General features: G+C 31.6%; 1 protein-coding gene across 1 annotated transcript in view; it reads right to left on the reverse strand.

Annotated features, from left to right (window-relative positions):
* LRP1B (LDL receptor related protein 1B) overlaps window positions 1-24,566 on the reverse strand; it is a 2,378,573-nt gene that overhangs the window by 172,095 nt on the left and 2,181,912 nt on the right. The window contains exons 69-76 of the mRNA XM_031963676.1: window positions 21,991-22,120; window positions 18,080-18,186; window positions 17,666-17,798; window positions 9,287-9,409; window positions 6,672-6,797; window positions 4,794-4,931; window positions 2,990-3,124; window positions 930-1,049 (exon numbers count right to left, since the gene is read on the reverse strand). Coding sequence (XP_031819536.1) covers window positions 930-1,049; window positions 2,990-3,124; window positions 4,794-4,931; window positions 6,672-6,797; window positions 9,287-9,409; window positions 17,666-17,798; window positions 18,080-18,186; window positions 21,991-22,120 — 1,012 coding nt within the window. The remainder of the gene's footprint in view (window positions 1-929; window positions 1,050-2,989; window positions 3,125-4,793; window positions 4,932-6,671; window positions 6,798-9,286; window positions 9,410-17,665; window positions 17,799-18,079; window positions 18,187-21,990; window positions 22,121-24,566) is intronic.

Raw genomic sequence — 24,566 nt, forward strand, 5'->3', positions numbered from 1 at the left:
AAATATAAAAGAAGTTAAAAATTCAGCATAAAGGCAGTGGGTCATTTCCTTTGACACTATTTGGTAGATAGCAACATCTAAGTGCTTCAAGATACTTCAAAGAATTTTTATACTCTAATTTTACTGTTTATTTGTAAATGGTTTTAGTGATATTATTGTATTCACCGTATTGCATTACAGTATTTAATTATGCATAAATTTAAGTAAAGTCATTCTTTATTAAGAAGCCTAGTTAACTGTAACAACTTATTCCCAAAACATGTCATATAGATAAGGATAGGAATAGGGAGTAGGCATGTGATTTCATTATTAATCATGGTATTTTTGTGAATGTTATAAATTGTGATAAACATGCATATCCGTTTTAAACACTTTAATTCTATACTTGAAATTTAATGAAAACTTATTTTATGAATAAAAAGAAAAAAGAATCCAAATATGAAAATTAGAATTGGACTAAAACCATTAAAGTTCTTATTTAAAATTCCTTCTTCAGAAGATAAGGTAATCCTTAACTCTTTTTCTAGAGGTCAAATAAACTTCCAGAAAATCAGGCATTGTGTTAAGATTCTCATAATTCTGAATATCATCATTGATAGTGAAATTTAAGCAATTATTATTGTGTCTTAAAACACATTTTTTTTTTTATTGTTCACCCTGTTTTTGAGAAAGTCGTTTTAAAATTATATTTTAGTTGAGGTTAATATAGAATTTAATAACTCAACAGAGCACTCATCAATCAATATTTAAAATACCCACACTACTATCACCCATCTTCTTTTTCTTCTTTTTCATTTTAGGAATGGAACTATAGACAAACAGCTCAAAATATATTTGCTCAAAGACATATTTCAACAATTACCTTCAATGTGATTTTAAAATTAAAAAATACAATATAGTAATATTAAAACGAATACTTATAATCTTACTTTTTGCTATGCAGGTGTTATTCTTTTCTTTATAATTCTGGTCACATATACACTTATAGGATCCTTTCATATTAATACATTGATGAGAACAGGTACCAAACACCAAGCATTCATTGAGGTCTGGGGGTGGGGGAAGAAACAAAACAATAATGTCATTTTTATCCTAAATGTGGCCTACAAATGTGTTGTCCTAACATGTAGAACTTTTGCAAGAAGTCAGGTTCCTTTTGCTTCCTCTAATTTGGTATCTTTAATTTCTATTGTGAATCTCCATGACATTTTGGAGTAAAATCACTCTTCTTTTTGTTGGCAGAATTCACCATAGCTTTCTCATAACTGTATAATGCATCTCTGTCAGCAATTTAGTTTTAATTATTTATTTTTGTCCTGATTAAATAAGATTATCCATTTCAAACATTTTCAAATATCTTCATTTATCTAAATAAATATTCTCTGATTTCCCTCTGTTATCAGAATAAAGCTTTTGCAACTATTTAGAGTTAGAATGTACAAATATAAAATGTCCATATGATTTTCCTTTTGTTTAACAAGAATGGAACTCAATATCTTGAGATTGGACCTGAGATTTCAACAGATTTGCTAAGGTCCTGATAATAAGGTTTCATTATGGCAAAGTGCATCTTAAAAAGGTCTCACACCCCCTCTCCCAATCCTTCCACATCTTGTCACTTTTTGTCTTATCTTTAACCTAAGTATTCTACATTCTAATCATGTGGCTTTCAAGACACATTAACTCTGTGATCTTGATAAAAGAATATAATCTCGATTAGTTTCAGTTATCTCATCTATAAAATGGGAGCAATAAGAAGCCTTATCTGTCTAGATTTTTGTTAAGTATCATTATATGTAAAAGTATCTATATATGAAAAGACCTTGCCAATTTTAAAGTATTATATAAATGCTAGCTATCATTATCTTCATGGGCAACATTATGATTATGATTATTTCAAAGCAAATTTCAATCATATATGCTTCTATTTAGTGTCACTTAAGATGAATATAAACTTTATGGAATATTGCTGAAATTATCACTCAGGAAGTATCCACTTCCATTTCCATGCCCAATCAGTACAATTAACATTCTGGTAATTAAATAAAGAAGTAGATCTTATGACTGAGTAATGAGTATATTCATTAACACGATTAAAAAGAACCAAAAAGGCTGATTTAAGAGCAGTAGTAAGTAAAGAAGAGGGCAGCTACCAGTTTAAAAATCTCATAATCTGTATCATCCTTTTGTAAATCTAATTCAAATAGTTCCACAATAATACTAACTGTCCAGAAGAATATTAATAAATCAAGACTATGCCTCAGTCAAAAGCTTATCTGTCAGCCATCTAAAAAAGATAAATCTATCTTGTCTAGTAAAAGTCAATTAAATTTTTGATAATTATGAAAATGAACTAGTTATTATAACTTTAATCAGAATGCAAAGAAAATTCATGTAATCTACTTTCACCCATCCATGGTAATGGAGAGAACAAAATCATGGCATATAACTTACTTCTGGTGGCTGTCCTACATTAACCAATGCAGACAGAAGTTGGCAAATATCAATTTAGTATATGTCACTGGTTTAAAATCAAAATGTATCAAAATGTATTCATGCCCAAGAATATTTTCTGAGTCACAATATCCACACAGTGACAGATAATGTAAATAAAAAAATTTTTTCATAACTCTATATAATTGGGTTAACAAGAATATATAATTTAATGAAATGAACCTAATTCTTCAATAGTTCCTGGAACAAAAATGTCTTTATTTTCATTTCAAAATGAAAGATAAAATAAAACAATCTAGTTCTTTCAGGTCTGAGGCTTTTATACAAAAGCCTTTGTATTCTAAATGGCAGTTCAGCTGTCTAACAAATTCATGCTTGACCTAAGAGACTCTCCACTCTTAAGTAATAGTGTATCACATTATCACATGTGATTGTGATGAAAATCAATCTCTTGTCATCTCACAATTTAGCAGTTTCAGGATTCATCTCATAACCCCAAAATTTAAGAGCAAGGTGTTTACGAAATGTACTATACCTTCACACTGTCTGTTTCTCATGTTTCTTTGAAAACCAGGCTTACAACGACAGAAAACAGATGTTTGTGTTTGATTGCAATATGCATCATCTCCACATGGATTCACATTATCTTCACAGGTATATTCACTGGGAACTAGAATTAAAGATGTATGGTCAGATCTAATATATTCTAATTCCTAATATGGGAGCTTTGGATCTTTTTTATTTGAAAATGATATTAATTTTCTCCCTAGATTGTTCTTTTAGTATTGCAGAAGATTATAATTTTCATTCCTTATGATCCCTTAGACCTTAAAAAAGGTGCATAAACAGAAAAAAGTGGGTTAATTTACAGTTAATATAATTTAGGTTCAATATGTTACGGTGTCATTAGCCACAACTTCAAGCTGTTACCAAGCCCTGCTGCTAGTGGGAACTCAGATTGGGTTCCTATTGGGAAGGCATTATTTTATAAAAGGAAAGGTTATAGAGAGGCCTTTACAGTAAAAACAGTATTTCTTCACTCTCCTTCTAATCTGTAACATTGCAGTGGTTTTCTAGAGACGTGGCTGGCAACATAGCTTTCTGGAAACATGCTTCAAAGGTGAACACAATTTTTAAGCCCGCCCATGTGTTAAGTGTTTTACCTCAGTTTCCAAATGTGGATTTGGACAGCCATTGTACTGAATCTATTACCATTCTATATTTGCCCATTTCTTGTTGGGTTCTTTATCATTAGTTAGTGAGGAATAACTTGTAGAAAATGCCTCCAAAATTCAAAACCATATTAGTTACTTTTTATATATATTTTAAAAGCAGTTTATATATGCCATTTAGTCATGAGCTCAGTGATTTTCTCTGATCTAGGAAAATTAGATATTCAATAGTAGCAACATATAAAATTACTAACACATAAGATCTGAAAAACTCTGAAAACTTCCTAGAACTCATCCTAAAAAATGAAATTTTTTTTTTAAAAGAATGAGAAACTATCAGTAATAGGAAATGGAAAAATTGACCATTTATTCATTTTCATAAAATGTATCTGGGCATAGGCTTAAAGGCTCAAACTAGAGTCCTTATTTGAACGTGAGACTTAAGTTTAATGAGAATACTCACTTAGATCTTATCTTTCTTTTCCCCTCTGTTAATTACTTCAAGTAATTTAAGGAACTCTTAAAACAAAAGATTGCTTTAACAAGGCCTTTTAAAGCACTTAGACTTTGCTTACAGCAAGTTCCAAGAAATATCTAATATACATATATATATTTTTGTCAAAGTAATAAAGACAGAAGAAGAGTGAAAGAAATCCTGGGGGAGACTAATCTAATTTACTAAGTCCCTTATTCCAAATAGGACTGCCTTGTTGCAGGAAGTAGCAATTTTCTATAACTGAAGAGCTATTTGAAAAAAAAAAAAAAAACAAAGCAGAATAGACACTTTCAATGGAGAAAATGTTTGGATATTGATTGGACTATTTGACTTCTGAAGTCCTTTCCTTCTTTTGAGATGCTAGTTTTTACCCACAAAGATTATAACTACTTAACTTTTAATGTTGGTAAGTCATTTTTCAGTCATATCTGATTTTTCATTTTCCCATATGGAGTTTTCTTGACAAAGATACAAGAGTGGTTTACCATTTCATTTTACAGGAAACTGAGGCAAACAGTTAAGTGACTTACACAGGATCACTCAGCTATTAAATATCTGAGGCCAGATTTGCACTCAGAAAGCTAAGTCTTCCTGATTCCAGCCTGGTTATTCTGTTCACGGTGCCACCCAGCTGCTGTGACTTAACACAGCTCAACATTAAGGGAACTCACCTGTTCTGCAGCCTTGTTCATCTGAACCGTCTCCACAGTCATCAAAACGATCACACTGTAGCTCCATGGGTATGCATTTTCTATCACCACAAGCAAACTCGTCCTTTTTACAAGGTCTTGTTTTATATGTAAGTTTATCTATACAATTATAAACAAATGCAATGAATAGTTTAATCATTTGATCAATCAACACATATTTATTGGATATTCATTACATGCAAGAGAGAACAATGAGATAATATGACAAAAGAAATCAGAGAACCAGAGATTTGGATGCTTGGAGATCATCAAAGACAAGCCTTTCACTTTACAAAAGAGGAAACTGAAGCAATGAGAAGTGAAATGATGTGACCAGGGTCTCATGGCAAGTAAATAACAAAGGAGAGATTGGGCTTTGTGTCCCTAACTCAGCTGTCTTCCTGGTCCACTACATGATGCTGGATAGTAGAAGGGTCAGACATATCATTTGTAGGCTATGGTGGTGTCAAGGCTCCTGAGCACACTGAGAACCAGATTAACTATAATTGGAATTGGGAAATATTTCATAGAATAAATAAATATATAATAAAACAGATAACATTACATTTTAAAAACTAAGTTAATATGTGGCTTCAAGGGCCCACATTTATATGTGTTGTGTGTGTGTATGTATGTATGTATATATGTTTGTGTGTATTTTATATATGTGTGTGTGCATGTTTATGTGTCTATATGTGTTTATATATTTGTATCTATGTCTATAGATGCTAATGTATAGATTATGTGCATGTGTGCATACATATGTGTATATATGTCTCTGTGAATATGTGTATATATGTCTGTGCATATTATCTAGAAGTGTGCATATATATATACACACACACACAGACAATGTGTGTGGACATATGTACATGTATATGCATGCATATATGTATATGAAACTATAAATATGTGTGCATGAACATGCACATGTGGATATGTGCATATACGTGTATTGTGTGTATATGTATGTATGTCATATTTACAGGCATATATCAGTTGCATAAATATATTAATGCATACATATGTGTGCTGTGTACATGTGTGCATTCATGCCTATCCATACACATATACATATATGAACATGTCTGCATGCAGAAGTAGGTGTATGCATATATATGCATGCATGTTTGTATATGGCTTGATGTATGTGTGTGTAGAGATGTGTATTGTGTTGTACATATTGTATGTTTATGTACATGTGTGTATACATATATCTGTGCAAATATGTAGATATGCTTTAAATATATATTATGCATGTGCATGTGTATGTATGTATACACATGTATATGTGTGTCTATTATAAATATGTATATATGTATTGCGGAGATGTGTGAATATGTGTATATATATTAGCATATCTACATCTACACTGGACTGGAAAAATGTGCATAGAGAGGCAGCTGGGTGGTGCAGGGAAAGGGTGTGGGACTAAGACCAAGAAAGGCTTAAGTTTGAATCTTGCCTCAGACAGGTATAGCTTCATCAACCTGAACAAGTCACTTAGCTCTTTATGCTTCAATTTCCTTCCTCTACAAAACGAGGATAAGAAAATCTCACATCACAGGGTTGTTGTGAGAGTATACATATATAAAGAGCTCTAGAAATTATAAAGTGCTTTATAAACACCCAACATTAGTATTATATCTTTGAAATAGTCTATGCAAAAGCTGCAAAATTACTAACATCCCAGTAATCTTAATCTGTTTCCATAAAGCAAAGTACTTTGATGAAATACATCCTCTTCTTATAAAGAGTCTTTCATTTCACTAACCTAAAAGTGAAATTTGAATTCAAAACCCAATAACCATTAAATTAAGCTTTCTGTTGTTACTAGTTTGGAATGAATTCCAAATTTACCACCACAATGATCTTCATCTGAGTTATCCCCACAGTCATCAATCTCATTGCAAATCTGCTCAGGTCGAAGGCACACACGATTGTTTCTGCATCTGTGGGGACGGGTGGGCGGACATGGAAACTTTGCTGCAGAAAGAAACACCAAACACAGCACGTGGAAACAGTTTAAATAGTTATATCTTTTTCTCCTTTGATTTTTTTTTTCTTTGCTCAAATGCATATTCTACTTCTCTTTTTACTATGAAAATTGTCTATCTGTGGACACTGAAAAAACATGCAGTGTTAGAAGCTTCTGCTTCTGATGATTTCTATTAACCACAGAAAACATTATTTGTTCCCCTGGCTCATTTTAATGTCATCATAAAGTCCAGTCATATCTATTATTTGACTGTATAATAGAGTACCTACCTCAAGATAAGTAAAAGAGCCAACCTTCGTGCTCTCGTTTTTAGATACCTTATCTTAGCTGACTTCACTTAGTGTGCCAAATTAAATTATGCCTACAATTTATACATGGTGGCAGGACACTTAACTATCCCAAAGAGCAATTTCTCACAGCACACAATTTTGAGAGAGCATATGTTATAGGCACCACAATGTATGGGGAAAAACAGGCCACCTACTGAAAAGAAAATGAAATAAAACTCACAACTCTAGAATTATTAGAGCTATAAAGTTTTTCTACTATCACTCCCTAGAAAGATATATCTATCTGATTGTGTACATGTGTGGGCACATAGGGCGGTTTAATAATTTAATAATTAGTATTAGCATGTGAATTCCTGGTATATAGTAAATATTTAAGAATTTTACCCATGTATTCACATACATACAAATACACCTTTCTCAGTGTCTCTGCCCTTCTCTCTCTTTCTCTGTTTTTTCTTTATTTTCAGTCTTACTATCTTTGCCTGTTTATGAATCAAAGCATTAGAAAAGTGTCTAAGATAACATGGTCATTGTTCTGCACCTCTGTTTCAAATATAGGAAAACCAAGGGAAAATGCACACATCTGGGGTATCTGTCTGATCCTACCATAATGACTTTATGGTGTCAATGATGGCACCCCTTCCCCCACTCAAACTCCCCCAAATCTGTTGTACAGATTCAATCAGCCCACTCAGATATGCAGCTCTTAGGCTATATCTGTAGCGTGGCTCACATCACTGTTGAGTGCATGATTTGGCCTTCATGAATCAACTATTCTTCCCTTTCTCTATAAAGTGATATTGTAGAGAATATAATAATGAATTATTATTCACAGTATCAACCTAGGGATTCTAAGGCTTTGGGCAGCACTGTGCAGATTGTCCCCTAGAGTTCCTTCTTGGATTCTAGTTTGGACTCAAACATATCTTATTAAATTATTTAATCCTACAATAAGTAATTTGTGATCTTTTTCTTTGTTAATTCTGTAGATCAAAAAGAGAATGAAAACATGGAGATACATATGCATACAAAACCCCATCATATATGTACCTAATATATCTTGAGTAATACAAAACTTCTAGAGTGGAAAAATAGGGTCCATACAATCACAACTTTTACATTTTATTCTAATTCAGAAATACAGTGATCTCAGCAAGGTCTTTTCAATCTCCTAAAATTAAAGAGAAGAATGGAATGGGAATTGGGAGTAAGTCTCTAAGCTATTGTCCCTGTAGTGAAGATTCTCTAAAGGGACATTTAAGTTGTAAATGCTGTTCCTGAAAATAATCTTGCTTCATTTTTTCTTAAATATCAGTCTCCAATGTCATCATCCATCATGAAATTTAGCTTTAACTTTGTATAACAAATAGAACAAAGACTTTGTTTGGGTTTTTTCTGTTCAACTCAAGTATTATTTAGTTGTGTCCAAAGCTGTTACATTTTCTATTAAAGGTGAAATTATGTTCCTACACTATTATTTGAAGTGAAAAATGGAGAAAAAAAGGGCAAACTGAATTTAGGGAACATGAAAAATTCTGCATTCTGATGGTCTGCACATATATAATTATGTTTGTTGATTGGTTCAGCCTGAAAGTGAAAATAAATGTCAATGAAGAGCAAGAATAAAGTGAAATAGCAACCATTTGCAGAGTAGAAGTAATATTGGATTTCGAGATTTAAAATGTTAAGTAACTCATTGTGTCACCTTTCTGCCCTAGCAATACATTCTATATCTTCTCTGAATATTCATGGATAACTGAAGGAGGTAGATGATTCTTTTGTGTATATGTACATATATAAATGTGGGTGTGCATGTATGAGAGAGAGAGACAGAGACAGAGAGACAGAGACAGAGGGGGAGATTATATTTGCTTTTTTTTCCACTCATCTGTCCAGTAATTGTTTAATACCAGCTTTGTGTGATGGCAATGTCCTTACATAAATTCTTTGCCTGAAATCAAAAGAGAATCTAACCTTTAAATAGAATTAATATATGTAAACACAGTTTTAGGAAAACCATAAAATATGAAAGGTTAATCTTTCTACTAATTGTCATGAAATAATTTTAATTTTTCATCCATGTGGCCCCCAAATTGAAACTTTTATTATTGTGTCCCAATTCATTGATCATATAAGTACATTATATTTAGGGGAAAAATAAAAGCGAGCTAATTGAAAAACCATACCACACATTTCAGGGACTTCATCTGAGTTATCTCCACAATCATCTTCTCCATCACACACCCAAAAATGTAGTTTGCAGAGAGAATTATTGCAAAGATACTCATCAGCTCGACATATATTTCCACCTTGGATAAGAAAAGAAGGCAACATGATTATTGCATATAATTATTATTGTATTATGTTTTATATTATCCAAATTGTTATTTAGTGTATATTAGATACAAATTAAAATTTTAAGAACACATTTTTTCAATTTCCTGTATACATAGTTTTTCAGTCATATATATGTGTATATATATATATATAGTTTTTTCTTGGCCTAGCACTTGAAGCAGGTAATATTCAATATTATATTAAATATTGTTAATATAAGGCACAGAAGTCCTTATCGCAAATTTTCATATTATCACATATTTTATATTCGTGAGATGAGTTTTCTCTTGCTTTTCAATTACTCACTCACATCCTGTACAATCTTTACAGTACAGAAATGCAAAGACACTTAAATTTTTTAAAAGAAATAATTTGAATTTTTAAAAAATGTGCTATGCTGGCAGGCAGAAATACTTTTCTTTAAAATCAGTGGGGAATTTTTCTGTTGCTGGGATATAGATACATAGGATTGCTGAAAACTGAAAACACCAAGAGGGAAAAGGATGTGGGGAAATTTTTTCTAACTTTACATCACAACTAAGCAATAGACTGCTAAGGACAACTAAGAATGTCCCTACATCATACCACTGCTCATTTCTGCTTTAGAAATTGAGTGAAACTGTCTTGTAAAAACTGCATTAGTGACTTCAAATACATTATTTTGATCTTAAGATTTTCTTTTTGGTTTGTTTAAAATAATAATTAAGAAAATTGAAATATGCCTTCTGAATGTAGCTGATTCAATTCATACCATACTGAGACATTTTAGCATACAAAGTTTTAATCAGTCATTCAGATGTTTTGTCACTCTAACAACACTCAAGTAACTTTTTCTTCTTTCTACTCTGAATCATTTGAACCATCACAATGCTCATTTGGGTGTCTAATATAAACCTGGAGTTTATTTAAAGGACTTATGACATAAGAAATAATTCTATTATATATTTTTATTAGTTTTACTTTTATAATGTTACTTAACTATATGGATTACAAAGGTTTTATTCTTATTGTTTCCAAGTAGATATACTGTGATGATGATGATGATGATGATGATGATGATGTTTATAATGATAGAACAATAAAGGGGAAAGGGCTCTATCCTCATCCAAGAGACTTGGGCAGAAATCACAATTCTACGATTAAATAAACTATTGTAAAAAGTCAGTTGGCCTTCCTCTTCTTTAGTTTGCTCAGTTACAAAGGAAAAGATTCAATTAGATGATTTATTTATTAAAACAAAAAAAAACTGTAATGATAACTAAAATGCCCATGCAAAGAGATGCTTAGGGAAGGAGACAAAAAGATACACTCCCTAAGGAAATGAAAAATTTAAGAGAAAACAACATATGTGTAGATAATTGCAATATGAAATAAAATGTGAAAACATGTCCATTAATATAAAAGCAAAGTGATAAACAAATTTTTAAGAAGGAAAAACTGTTTCTGGCTAAAGGAATCAAGGAAGGCTTCATGGAGGAGGTAACATTCATACCAAACTTTTAATGGCATACAAAAGACTTGAATAAAAAAAAAATTGGGGGCTTATAGTTATTACAGAGTATATGAATTAGAAAGTTAGAAAGTCCATCTAATCTAATTTTCACCATTGGATGGATAGACAAGTATGATCTAAATGTATCAATAAAGGATTATCTAGTCTGAATCCTAAGACCTCAAATGAGGGGAAGTCTGTCAATGAAGACAGCCCATTTGGCTTTTGCACAGTTCTAATTGCTAGAAATTTTTAAAAATCATACTGAATTTCTGCCTTTCCCATAATATCTATATATTTTTATTTCTTCATTCTGGAGCCTGACATTACATCTAAGTCCTCTTTCCACTTAAAATATTTTAATTTCTAATTTTTTAAATATTTGAAGACTACTATGTGTTTCCTAATTTTTTTCTTCTCTGAACTAACAAAATCTCCAGTTCTTTAAACATATCCTCTTTAAGTATTGTTTCTAGTCCTTTGGCCAGAAATGCTGCATTTCTCTGGATACTTGTCAATATTCTTCCTTAAATGAGATATCCCAAAGTAGAGATAATAATCTAGATGTAGCCATAATATAACAGATTCATAGCTACTGCTGATGTTCTGACTATATTATGACTCTCTCACTACAAATGAAGATTGCATCAGATATTTTTTTCCCTGCCATATCACACTGTTGACAACATTCAATCAAACAAAAAAGTGATAAACATTTATTTAGCCACAATTTAGGGAGTTTCCTTACCTAGACTTTCTTCTATTTCAGTAAAATCATAGGTTTAGTCCCCATCTCTATTCCTATATCCTAGACACTATGCTAGACACTGTGGATAGAAATAAGGTCCAAAACAGTCTTTGACTCTGAGGGGCTAACACTCTATTAGTGGGATAAGATATAAAGGATTACAGGATATACACACATACATTCATATAAATTATCTGTATCTATATATTTCTTTATCTATTTAAATAAATGATTCAAGGAGAGTATAACTGCAGGTAATCAGGAAAGACCTCCTTCCTCATGGAAAGGGTGATTCTTGAGTTGAGTCTTGAAGAAAGATAGGAATATTAAGTGTCAGACAAGGAAAACCTGGATTTTAGATGCATGGAAAAAGCCTGTGGAAAGGATGATGCAAGAGATGAAATGTCATGCACAAGGAGCAAGCAATTACATTAGTTTGGTAGCAGCATTGGTGCATAAAGGAAAGGAATATATAATCAGTCTAAAAATATAGGTTGAAGATCAGTTGTGAAGACTGTGTATTTTATATGGGTGTATGTATATATACATATGTGTATATAACTATGTATGTGTGTATGTATGTGTGTGTGTGTGTGTGTGTATGTGTGATGATGATGATGATGATGATGATGATGAGGTCCTGGATAACTGGTTGAGTTGGCAGAGAAAGCCTAAAAGATAAGATTACTCCCTGAAGTAAGAAGGGAAGATCCCAATGGAGATAAGCCTCCATCATCTCTAGAGGTGGTGGGTAACCCCACCACACTGTATCTCATCATAAATCAAATTATATCAAACTCTCAAGATTAAATTTACCCTATAAATCTGTGCATGGCTCATGCCATCTTTGCTGAATCCTTTTGGGTTAGCCCGCTATGACATTCTGCCTCCAGGTACTTTTTTTCTCATCCCTATCCTATGTCTCATGGTGTCTTTCTCCTTATTATATAGCTAACTAGCTCTTTTAGGGTGCTAAACTCCTTGTGGGTTTAGCTTGCCAGTCAGTGATGTACTCCCACCTCATGGTGTGTTCTCTTTCTCCAACTTAATTGTAAGTTTCACTAGGGAGCTTGTCTTTTCCATTGTTAATTATTAAAGCCCCTTTCCTTACTAAGTATATACTCTCCCAATTTTATTTCATATTTATCATTCCTGGCATCTACTGTATCTCCTCTTTTTGTCTGTAATCTCTTATAAATATACTTACCTTTTGCCAAAGAGAATGACTAATGTGAATTCTTCCCATGACCAAACCCCAACATTAGTTGTCAATTGCTCTCCTCAGTCTCATCATTTGGTGTCTACATTAGTTTCATTTGGTGCTGAACCTCAAACACATCACACACACATATGTATATGTTTATATGTTGTATATGTATATGTTTATATGTTTACTTGACCAAATTACTACTGTACTTGCTTAATAGGCAAATTGAATATTAAACAACACCTCCTCCTGCCCTGGAGTTTTCTGCCATTTTTGAACATGACATATCTAATGAGGGAGGGGGAATAGGGAGAATATGTTTATATATTTTTAAGGGAAACATGCAGAGTGTTTATCAGAAAGATTGTAACCCGGAAGAAACAAATCAATCCATTCTCTGAAGGGAAGGGCTGCACCACATTAGCAAGTATAAAGCTTCTCCTATGTCTGTGCTCAGTGCTCCCTTTTCCCAAAGAGTGGGGCCCACTTCTGGACAGAAACATTAAAACAATTCCTTAAGATTCTTCAATAAATTTTCCTCAGTATCTGATTTTGAGTGCTAAGATATATTTGTAACACAGGGAAATATGAGCAAGCATTGTAGCCCAAGATTAGGAGTAGAGAAGAGAGCCCAATGTTGAGATCCAGGACAGATCCTAAAAAATGGCAAAAGGACCGGAGGTGTGGATCATAATTCCCCATACCTCAGCATTAGAACTTGATCATACTAATAGGTGATAAAAATAAGACCAAAAAAAAAAAAATTCCACCCTGGATAGCTACTATGAGGATAGAAATAATTAGGGTTCATATTCAAAGGAAGATATTAGAGTTTAAAAAGCCATTCCTTTTTAAATGAGATATGGCAAATGGTCCCAAGCACAAAAAAATATTTCTTAGAAGAATTTTAAAAGGGCTTTAATAATCAAATAAGAGATTTCAAGGAAAATAAGAGGGAAAAAAGCAATCCAATAAAGTCAAGAAAACTGTGAAAAGAACATCTATTAATTTGCAATAAAGAACCAAAAACTTAAGAAAACAATTCCCTGAAAACTAGAATAAGGCAAAGAGAAACTAATGATAATCTAAGACACAACAAAATAATAAAAAAAAAAATGAAACATCTCATCCAAAAAAATCAACTGATTTGGAGATCGAGGTAAATAATATAAGAGGTAGGATTGTCTGAAAATTTTGATAAAAAAAGAAGCTTGATACAATATTACAAGAAGTTATTAAAGAAAATTGCCCTCAAGTTCTAGAATAAAAGGACAAAGCAGAATAGGAAAAAAAAAAATCTATTGATTGCCATCTGAAAAAAAAAAGCCCATGGGGAAATTTTCAGAAATATCATAGTCAAGGTTCAAAGCTCAACCAAGGTAAAATACCAAATATAATTTAAATATCACGTAAAATATAAGACCTAACAGTTACTATATTGAAATTTTGGAATATGTTTTATAGAGCAAAAGATTTGGAGTTGTGACCAAAGGTGACTTAAACAGCAAAGTATAGCACTGAAAGGGAAAAAAGAGAGATTTAATGAACTAAAAAAAAGTGAGAAAAAACAGCAGAACTTAAGGGAAAATTTGATATATATCTGAGAGAAATATAAAATAAATATTAAGGACCAATTATAATGGACTCAATAAGGCCAAATAATTTACTTTTTATATATGAAAATATAAATTCTTTAAGACTATCATTTTTACTAGGGTAGCTTGAAAGAAAAACTTGGGTTGAGCTGAGTATAATGGGATGATTCTTAAAAATAAAACAAAACTGTGTAGGAAGTTTTTAATTTCATGTGTAGGAAGTCATTATCTTTTAGGGGAAAAATAATGAGTTCAATTTCAGATATGATAACTAAAGGACATCATGATGGAGATATCCAGCATGCAATTAAGTGATTTAGAAAACAAACTTATGAATGAAATGAAGACTTGCAACCCTCTATAACCCCTATCTCTTATGCAGATGATCCATTGGCTCTCCAAATCTCCATTTTGAAATTGCAAAATGGTTTTTCTTTAAAGGGAAAGTTTTACATTTTATTTTCATTTTACACACTGTCCAGTCCTATTAGCTTTATGTCACCAGCAAGGTAAATGTGCCAAATATGCCTTTATCTAATCTTTCAAGAAACACATCAATCCAGCTACTTTTTAATCCTCCAAATTGTAAATAACATAATATTTTCACGTTATCCATTAGAATATAATGAGTAAAATGTTATTAATTTAATGAAATCTAGCATCAATATTTCTTTTCTGTGCTAACAACGGTTAAAAAAAAGAAAGTGAGGCTATATGTCATGAATTATATTTGAATATAACTTCCTAGCTTTTAGTAATCACTGCTGCTTTTTTGTTGAAATGTGTTTTCACCAATGGTGGTATTGATTAATGGAGAGAGAACTAGTTTTAAATCCAGGAAAACCTACCTAAGTTCATGCATTGCCTCTACCACAAGGCTGTGTGAACTTGGGCAATTCTTTTAAACCCTCAGTGCTTTAGACTGGGAAATATATAAGGTGGAGACAGTGTTAATCTGAACTGGAAATAGGAATTTTCATACTCTGGAGTTTCTTATACCAATGAAATCACAGGTTTAATCTCTATTTTTTAAACCCCAGCTTCTTTTTTTATTATTTTTTTTTAACACAAATTGCTTCATGAATCATATTGTGAGAGAAAAATCAGAACAAAAGGGAAAAACATGGGAGAGATTAAAAAAAAGAAGTGAACATAGATGTGTCAATTTAAATTCAGTTCCTTAGTAATTTTTCTGGATGCAGATTGTCATTTTCTGTCCAAAGTCTATTGTTATTCCTTTGGATTACTGAACCACTAAGAAGAACCAAGTCTTTCATAATTCATCATCGCACATTCTTGCTGTTACTGTGTACAATATATTCCTGATTCTGATTGTTTCACTAGCATCAGATCATATAAATTTTTCCAGGCCTTTCTAAAAATCAGCTTATCATTTTTTTTATGCACAAAACTATTCTATTACCGTCATGTACCACAACTTGTTCATCTAATCCCCAATTAACGGACATCTACTCATTTTCTAATTCTTTGCTACCACAAAAAGAGCAGCTACAAACATTTTTGCATATGTGGGTCCTTTTTCTCTTTATGATTTCCTTGGGATACAGACCCAATAATGGCAATGCTGGGTCAAAGGGTATGCAAAGATTGATAACCTTTTGGACATAGTTTCAGATTGCTCTCCAGAATGAAGGGATCATTTCACAACTTCACCAATAATGCATTAGTGTCACAGTTTTCCATCTCCTCCAACTTTTACCATTATCTTTTCCAGTATTTTTAGCTAATCTGACAGATATGAGGTGGTATTTCAGGGTTGGTTTAATTTGCATTTCTCTAATAGTGATTTAGAGCATTTTTTTCATATGTCAATAAATGGTTTTAATTTCATTCTCTGAAAATTGTTTATATCCTTTGACTAAACAAGGCACCTTGTCTCTTCTTTTACTGATAATACAGAGATTCTGGGACATAAAAATTCTCTACTCTTTCTTCAAATTTCTTTACTTTCAATCATTTTTTCTTCTTGCTTAAAATAAATGATGAAATGAAATAAACATTTCTCCTCATTTCTAAGACTGACGCCTCATTTATGCTCCATATTACATCTTATATGCCTCTTTCATCTTTGTTTCATCAATCAACTCTTCTACTTTTGCATCATTAATGTTTTTCTATTGTCTCTATGTTCTCTGATGACAATTATGCCAAATTTCCTTAATTCTGATGAATCAGTTAGGAATTATTATAACCTATATGATAAAAACCACAAATTTATATGATTTATAAAGCACTTAGTAGACAGCCTAACATATGTAGTATTTATTAAATGCTTTCACCTTCTCAAATCACCTTCCTGAATTCAAATGATCTGGCCAAATGAACCATAATTCAGGGTACTGAAAGAATTTGCAGGTATGGTTGCTAAGAATAGTAGCAATTTGGAACTTGAACAAATGTACCAATGTTTGGGGAAAAAAAAGGAAGGAAAAAATTTCTGAAGAAAACAACTCCTTAAAAAGTAGAATTAATTAAATGGAAAAAGAAAGTGGAGAGTTTTTTTTTTTATATGGCTGAATCTTCTAGTGCTAAGGTTATTATTAGTTTTGGGCCAGATTTATGTTCTTTAAGGTCTCTTTCAGTTTTATAATTAAATCAGTCTATGATTTTTGTTCTTCTTGTTGTTGTTCAGTCATTTTCAGTTATGTCTGATTTCACATTTTCTTGGCCAAGATACTAGAGTGGTTTACCATTTCTTGGTCCAGATCATTTTATAGACGAGGAACAGAAGCAAATGAGATTAAATTACTTGACCAGAGTTATACAGTCTATAAATGTGTGAGGCCATATATGAACTCATGAAGATGAGTTCTTGACTTCAGGCTTAGCACTCTATCTACTGAGCAACTTAGCTACCCATCTAGGATCTTTGGGTAGAGGATGCCAAGGTGTTAGCATATTGAAATGCACCTGGCAATTACATTAATATAGGAGATGCTAATAATATATATGAAGTAAGTTGGTACCACATTCTAATAAATGTTAATGTAATGAAAATAAAGAAAATGGAGAAAGATCATTTAATAAATAACTAATGGCAATATAACAACACTTCAATAAAGAGTAGTAATATATCTTAAATTTATTTATATTGTGTGTGTTTTTTATTTCATGAAGTAATTTCACATCCCTTTCATCATTACAGGATTAAAAAGAATTCCTCACCTCTGTCACAGTGATCTTCATCACTGCCATCGACACAGTCATGGACTCCATCACATAGCCATCTGATAGGGATACAATGGGCCTTGTTTTTACATCGAAATTGATCTTCTTTGCACTCAGTTACACAATCCATCTGTGAAAATATGGTTTTGTATTAATGTTTTCATTACTGATATAATACTGTCACAAATGGAGCAAACAAGTAGCCAATATGTCCAGAGTCTCATACTGTAAGTTGTTCCTTAACTTAACAAATATGTCTTCCATTTTGGAAAATACTGTGGAACTTATGATTTTGTCAACAATAATTTTCTTTATTTCCATATTAATCTCATTGAAATTACTGTACTTTCATTATCCAAAAGTTAAATCAAATGATATAAGCATTGTAGTTAAATGATGTTTTTCTTTTACCTCATCTGAGCCATCTGCACAATCATATTCTCCATTACATCTTAAAGAGGCTGAGATACATCCTCCACTGGCACATATGTACTCACTTGATGAACACGTAGGAGAAGCTGATTAAAAATATAAATGTCACCATTAGACAAAACATCTCAACTTTTGGAAAGAGCATACATTTTTTATCCACTGTTAAACATTACTTCTTCCTCTAAAAGAATTGCATAATAGATTCAAAATAATTTTAACATATATCATAGTTAGTAATGAAAAAATAATCATTGGATTGTTATTCAATTATTTTTTCTTTTAATTTTAAATGGTTAATATTCTAAAAAATTAAGCACTTTGTCAAATAATTGAAATAGCAATGTAATGTAATGAATTGAACAAAACAGCTATTTCTCATTAGTTTTAGTAAAAATAGTCAGAGCATCACACATGGATTTACAGACAAAATGGACCTTAAAGACTATCTCATTTTTTATATGAAGAAAGTGAATCTTATAAAGATTCAATAAGTTGCTCTGAGTTACATACATAGTAAATGATAATCAGAAGTTGAATTCCAATTTTCTTACTCCAAATCCAATATTCTTTCCATTGCTTCTAATGTCACATTATTCTCTCATTTTTCAAGATAAAATATTTGGGTTTTTCATAATTTAGGAACAAAGTTATGATTTTAACAGTAAAATACTTGTTTAAAAACTTGTAATTAAGTTTTGGACAAAGTGGAAAATTAATTTCCAATCTATATATCTAATATCATGCTACTCTATTAATTCTGTCTCATGTTATATTAAATCTATCTGGGATTCATAAGACTTCCAAGTATAAGAAAACAAACAAAATATGTTTATCTGACTCCCTAATAATGTACCAGAGAATAGAATACAATGTTTTTGGTCAGTGTCAATACTTTATCCCATTTCCTAGTCCTCTACCCTCTCTCAAAAATAATAAAAAAAAGATTTCAATGACAAAAAATAATTTTAGAATGATGTAATTTTAATACATCATGACATCTGCTATTGCTTTGTTGATCTACATTTGTTATTTTATAAGTAATATTTCAGTCATTTGACTTTTCAAAATCCCATTTGGGATTTTCTTGGCAAGGATACTGTAATAGTTTTCCATTTCTTTTTCCAACTCATTTTACAAATGAAGGAATAAGACAAATAGTGACTTACCCAGGGTCAATTGCTAGTGATTGTCCAAAGCTGTATTTGAATTCAGGAAGATGAGTCTTCCTGATTCAAGGCCTGGTTCTCTGGTTCTCTATATGTACCTTTCCACCTATTTGCCTCAGCTATCTTGGGTTTACCAAACTAACAATTATGGGACTATTTATTTCCTCCTAAATGTTTATAATTAAGACAAGTGGCCATTAACTGTGACCAAACTTTGACTATGGTTTTATGTTGCTGATAGTGAAAAGAATCATACCTACAAGTGTAGATATATATATATATATATATATGTATATATGTATACATATATATATATATCACATATATATATATATAACTGAAAATATGAATCACAATAAACATGTCAATTTATGCATTTTAATATAAAGATGAAATTCTTTATAAAAATACCAAAGTATATAAAATTAAATGGTACTGAAAAAGATACACTTGTAAAGTAAGCTGCAACCAAATGAAAATGCCTAGTTTCTAATTGTAATTATATTAAAATACATAGTTTTCCTTAGTTATTTTATTTTGATTCATTTATATTAGAATTAACATAATGTATTGTACAATATTAACACATATCATATATCAAGTACAATTAATATGTATAATTAATATTGAATTATATGTAATTAACCACACTTGTTACTTTTTTATTTTACTCTCATTTCCATCTATGCTTGAGTGAAACTAAGGTATCAACTGCCTTTCCAAATGTATGGGTCTCTTTCCTTCTAAACTTCAGGGTAGCTTAGTATCAAAAACTCTTGCAGGTTTCCTTCCATTGGAGACTTTATAGGATTCCCTAAGAAGAGCACTATCCCTTATATAAAGGGGATTATATTTTCTCTGCCAAGCTTTATGATTCTTCTATCAATTCATAACCAGAAAGAAAAAAAAAAGAAAATGATTCAACATGATTTTACAGTAATGAAAAGGAAACCTCTGATTTGTTTCCCTAATCATAAAAGAATAGATTTTTTCTTTTCTCCAGTTAACTTATTGAAAGCTTTCCCCCCTCTCTTTTCTGACTAATAGCAGCAAAATACATTTTCCCTCATTAAACAGCAACAATCTGTTTCCTGACCTTTTCCTTAACTGATGTTGATTGACCTCTTTTAAAAGGACATTTCTTCCTTTCTCCAGATTGTATGGAGCATTTTAAAATCTATTTGACTTTTTAGAAAGTGTCTAGGAGATGGTATTCAACAATATCAGCTAATGACAAAAAGTAAAGAGTGAGAACTGAGAAAAGATAATCTGATTTTACAACTACACATCACAAAGTACTTCTGGAGAAAGTAGGTTCAGTTGAATGGTAGGACTGGAAGGTAGATTAAAGAAACCTTAGAAGAGAATGAAAGTAGATGAAGTATAAGGATCAGGAATAAATGGATTTTTCAAGGACTTTTAGTGGAGAAAGAGAGAAACCCAAACAGGGAATAAGGTGAAATATAACTCTGGGAGAGAAAAGGGCTGGAGGTCATAGTGAAGACAAAAAGTTTAGGCAGAGTAAGGATAGGGAGATATGTAAAGATATATAATTAGCGATCAGCTAAAGAAATTCAAAAGTTTAAAAGCACAGGAATAGAACCTGTTGATAATGGCCAGATTAAGAGTGTGAAAAAGGCAAGGGAATGTCTCCGAGTTTGCAGACAGTGACAACTAGAATCAGGACTTAATGATGAATTTAGTTTTCATAAATCTCAAAAGGTAAAAGATTGTATAGTGGTGATGTGTGTGTGTGTGTGTGTGTGTGTGTGTGTGTGTGTGTGTGTGAGAGAGAGAGAGAGAGAGAGTGAGACAGAGACAGAGACAGAGACAGACAGAGACAGATCGAGAGACCAAAACAGAGAAAGACAGAGAGACAGAAACAGACAGAGACAGAGAGAGATAGAGACAGAGAGACAGAGAATCAGTCTAGAACTGATAATGGGAACCAAGTATTCACTGTGACTACTGAGTTAAGGGCATGAGTGAAAGTACAGTCAGTAATGAAAATGATAGCCATCAATGAAATATCATGGGGAGAGACATGTTTCAGTAAATACCATAAGATGAAAAAAGCATGAGAGTAGTTTTCTGACCCCCATGTAGTCCAAAAAGCTTCGCAAGGAAGTGGGACTGCCCACAGACTTACTAAACCCCTTGCTTTGCAAAAGAGGAAACTAAAGACATTAAGTCACACAAAAGAGTTAGGTATTTTCCCCAGTTAAGGAAAATCTAAAAAATGCTTAGTCACTAGTATCTAAAGCTAATAAGGAAAATAATGGGACATAAAACATATGCATATGGATATATGGATACTATATAAACTAATTATGTGAATTTTTATATTTTCTCACTGAATACTTCAGATATATAGATGAATTTTGAACTAAGTGAATAACCTTTCTATTACATATTCATAATGTACTTTTTCACAAAAAAATTTCTTATCCATATTTTCACTACTGTCTCTTTATCTCTCTGTCTTTGTCACTCTCTCTCCCACTTTCTCTCTCTGTCTCTCTCATACCAATTATGTCAATTAAATAGCTACATGTTACTTGAATGTTATTTCTGGATAATTTTATTTCTAGACAATATGATTTCTAACTATAGTAAATCCTTATCTTCATTTACCAATACCGTATTTTTTTCAGCTAGTTCCTTAAATTGAATTTTCTCTACTAAATGGGCACATATAAATAAAGAAGATTGCTATATTTTTACCTGGTTCACAGTTTTTCTCATCATCTCCAAATTTGCAATCTTCATGTCCATCACATTTCCATTTTGCTGATATGCACTGACCAGTAGCACACTGAAACTGATCTTTGGAGCAACCAGTTTCACAATTTCTCTGTTAAAACATAACAAAAATAACAAAATTGGATCTTCTGGCAGGTGTTTGCAGACATGAATACATACAATCAAGTACTATGACATATTTCCAAAAATATTGCTATATTTTGAGTCTGTCTCTATAAAGCCAAAAATAGACTATATTATTTGTCAAGATATTTGTTTTCTTGCTGCTCTTTGATAGTCTATAAGACTTATAATAAAATAAGAAACAAAACAATGTGTAACCTATGGCTTTATTTGTTATATTAGTCAAATATCCTAAATAGCATGTGGAAAAAAATATTCCATTAGAGAAATGTTTTTTGATAAAGCATTTATTAATGATACCAAAACCTGGTTTAAAAATTCATATTTTTACTATTAGCTTGAATATATTTTATTATTTCTGTAAAGCCTGACTTAACACTTTGTGATAGACATTTGAAGGTTTAGTTCTAGGTTTATTTTATTTCAACACTTAGTTTTAATGACTATTATAACAGAAAAAGATACTTCACAAAGATAACATGGATCCAAACAGGAGATGTTCATTGGTGGCTTCATTTAATATGATTTGGCTTCAAAAATATCATAATTTTGAGCAAGTGAAAGAACTATATAACACATAAAGTACTTTTTAAATCTTAAAGTACTATATAAATGCAAGCTGTTATTACTTTTGAGTCCTTTCTACCAATTATGCAAAGCTTTCAATATACTTTGACTACCAAATTGCTATCTTTATTGATATCAATCTTTTATTCTTGCACACTCCCTGGAAGGTGTTATGTGAAAATTTTTTTTGTAAATAAGAATTTTAAATAGGTTAAAAAGATTTGTTTCCAAGTTTTAAGTGTGCACATTTAAAAAATTTTGCAGGTGAAACAATTTTTGGCAATAAAAGCTTAATTTTAAAACATTATGCTAACTTGTTGATGGAGTAAAATTGTCATTAACTAAAATTTCAAGGCATAATATACACTTAGGGAGAAGTTATCACTAAGAGTAGTGAATTTAAATCCATATTTCAAATAATTGTAATTCAGAACAAATTCGATTCAGAACAAATTTTACCAATCTGTTTTTGATCTGATGAGATCATCATTGTTACATTGCAATGTGTCTGATGAAGAGTCACTAATAAGAGTGACTGAATTGTCAGCATTGTCTTGATGCTAACTTGTGCCTGTATTATTATTTTCAATCCATGGTTATGTTGCAATAACTTTTTTATTCCACTCTTTCATTCTGTGAAGACTTGTTTATTTATTACTAAATAATATAAACAAGCAATATGGTACATGGGGCAAGTTTCAGAGATTTGGCACCAAGATTGGGAAAGATTTTTAGGGGAAGGTAAGATTTATAGCTAGGAGCTGAATGAAGCCAGGGAAGCTAGGAGATGAGAAAGAAGAGAATTTGGGGAATAGGAAAAAGCAGAGAAAATGCCAATAGTCAGGAGATAAAGTATCTTTTGTGAGGAATGCAAGAAGGGCAATATTACTAGATTAAAGAGCACTAGATAGAGTATAAAGTATAAGTAAACTGTAAGAGGGGAAGAAATGTTATTTTAATCAAAAAAGAAAACTTATTTTTTTTCTGGATAAGAAATGTAACAATGTGTTTTAGAAAGAGAATTTTTATTTTCAAGTCCCTCCTCCACCATCAAAATTTCCTTCCTTTCTATTTACTTATTTTCTTATTTCTTCTCATTTGCCTAAACCTTTTCCCTATTTAATTACCATTCTGAAGCCCTTTCTTTCAGTCTTCATGGTTTGAAATGATCTGTTGCACTTGGCCACTTTCAGAAGATATTAAGTTTCATAATCCTAACTGACTATTTCCATTGTTTACATGAAACAAATAAAAATAAGATTAGCTAGGAATATGCCTTCATGTAAGACATATTCATAGAAAAATGGGAATGTAAAATTTTGATTTCCCATATTTTGAAATCCCAGATCTGGCTCAGTGTTTTTTTCACATGTACATGTCTCCTCCTCTCAAATGAGGATTCTTTTTCTCTACACATGAACTAAGACTAAATTACAAACTGTTAACAGAGTTCCCAGTAAATGAAACATGCTCTTACCACTCCTCTCTCTCACTGCTCCATTCTTTACAAAATGGAGAAGAAAAGGAACTTATAAACTTCTCAATGTTTCAGCATTTGATTTATTTTGCACATTGAGCATTACAGTGTCAAGTACAGAAATGGAGAGAACAAAGTTAAAAAAAAGATGAAATTTTGTATTGTAGATGATGTGTCAAATTCACCACCCATTAAATCGCTAATTAAATTTGCAAATTCATATAAAAATGATGTGCATAGAGCACCAGATTTGGAGTCAGGAAGGCAATTGCCTCACCAAAAAAATAATTGGGAAATATTTAACAAAAGAAGTAAAAATAAAATGTGACATGATGTTAATTTGTAGCTTTCTAAGTCAAAATTGGCAAGG

Source organism: Sarcophilus harrisii, chromosome 3 (assembly GCF_902635505.1).
Source record: "Sarcophilus harrisii chromosome 3, mSarHar1.11, whole genome shotgun sequence".
NCBI classification, from domain to species: Eukaryota; Metazoa; Chordata; class Mammalia; order Dasyuromorphia; family Dasyuridae; genus Sarcophilus; species Sarcophilus harrisii.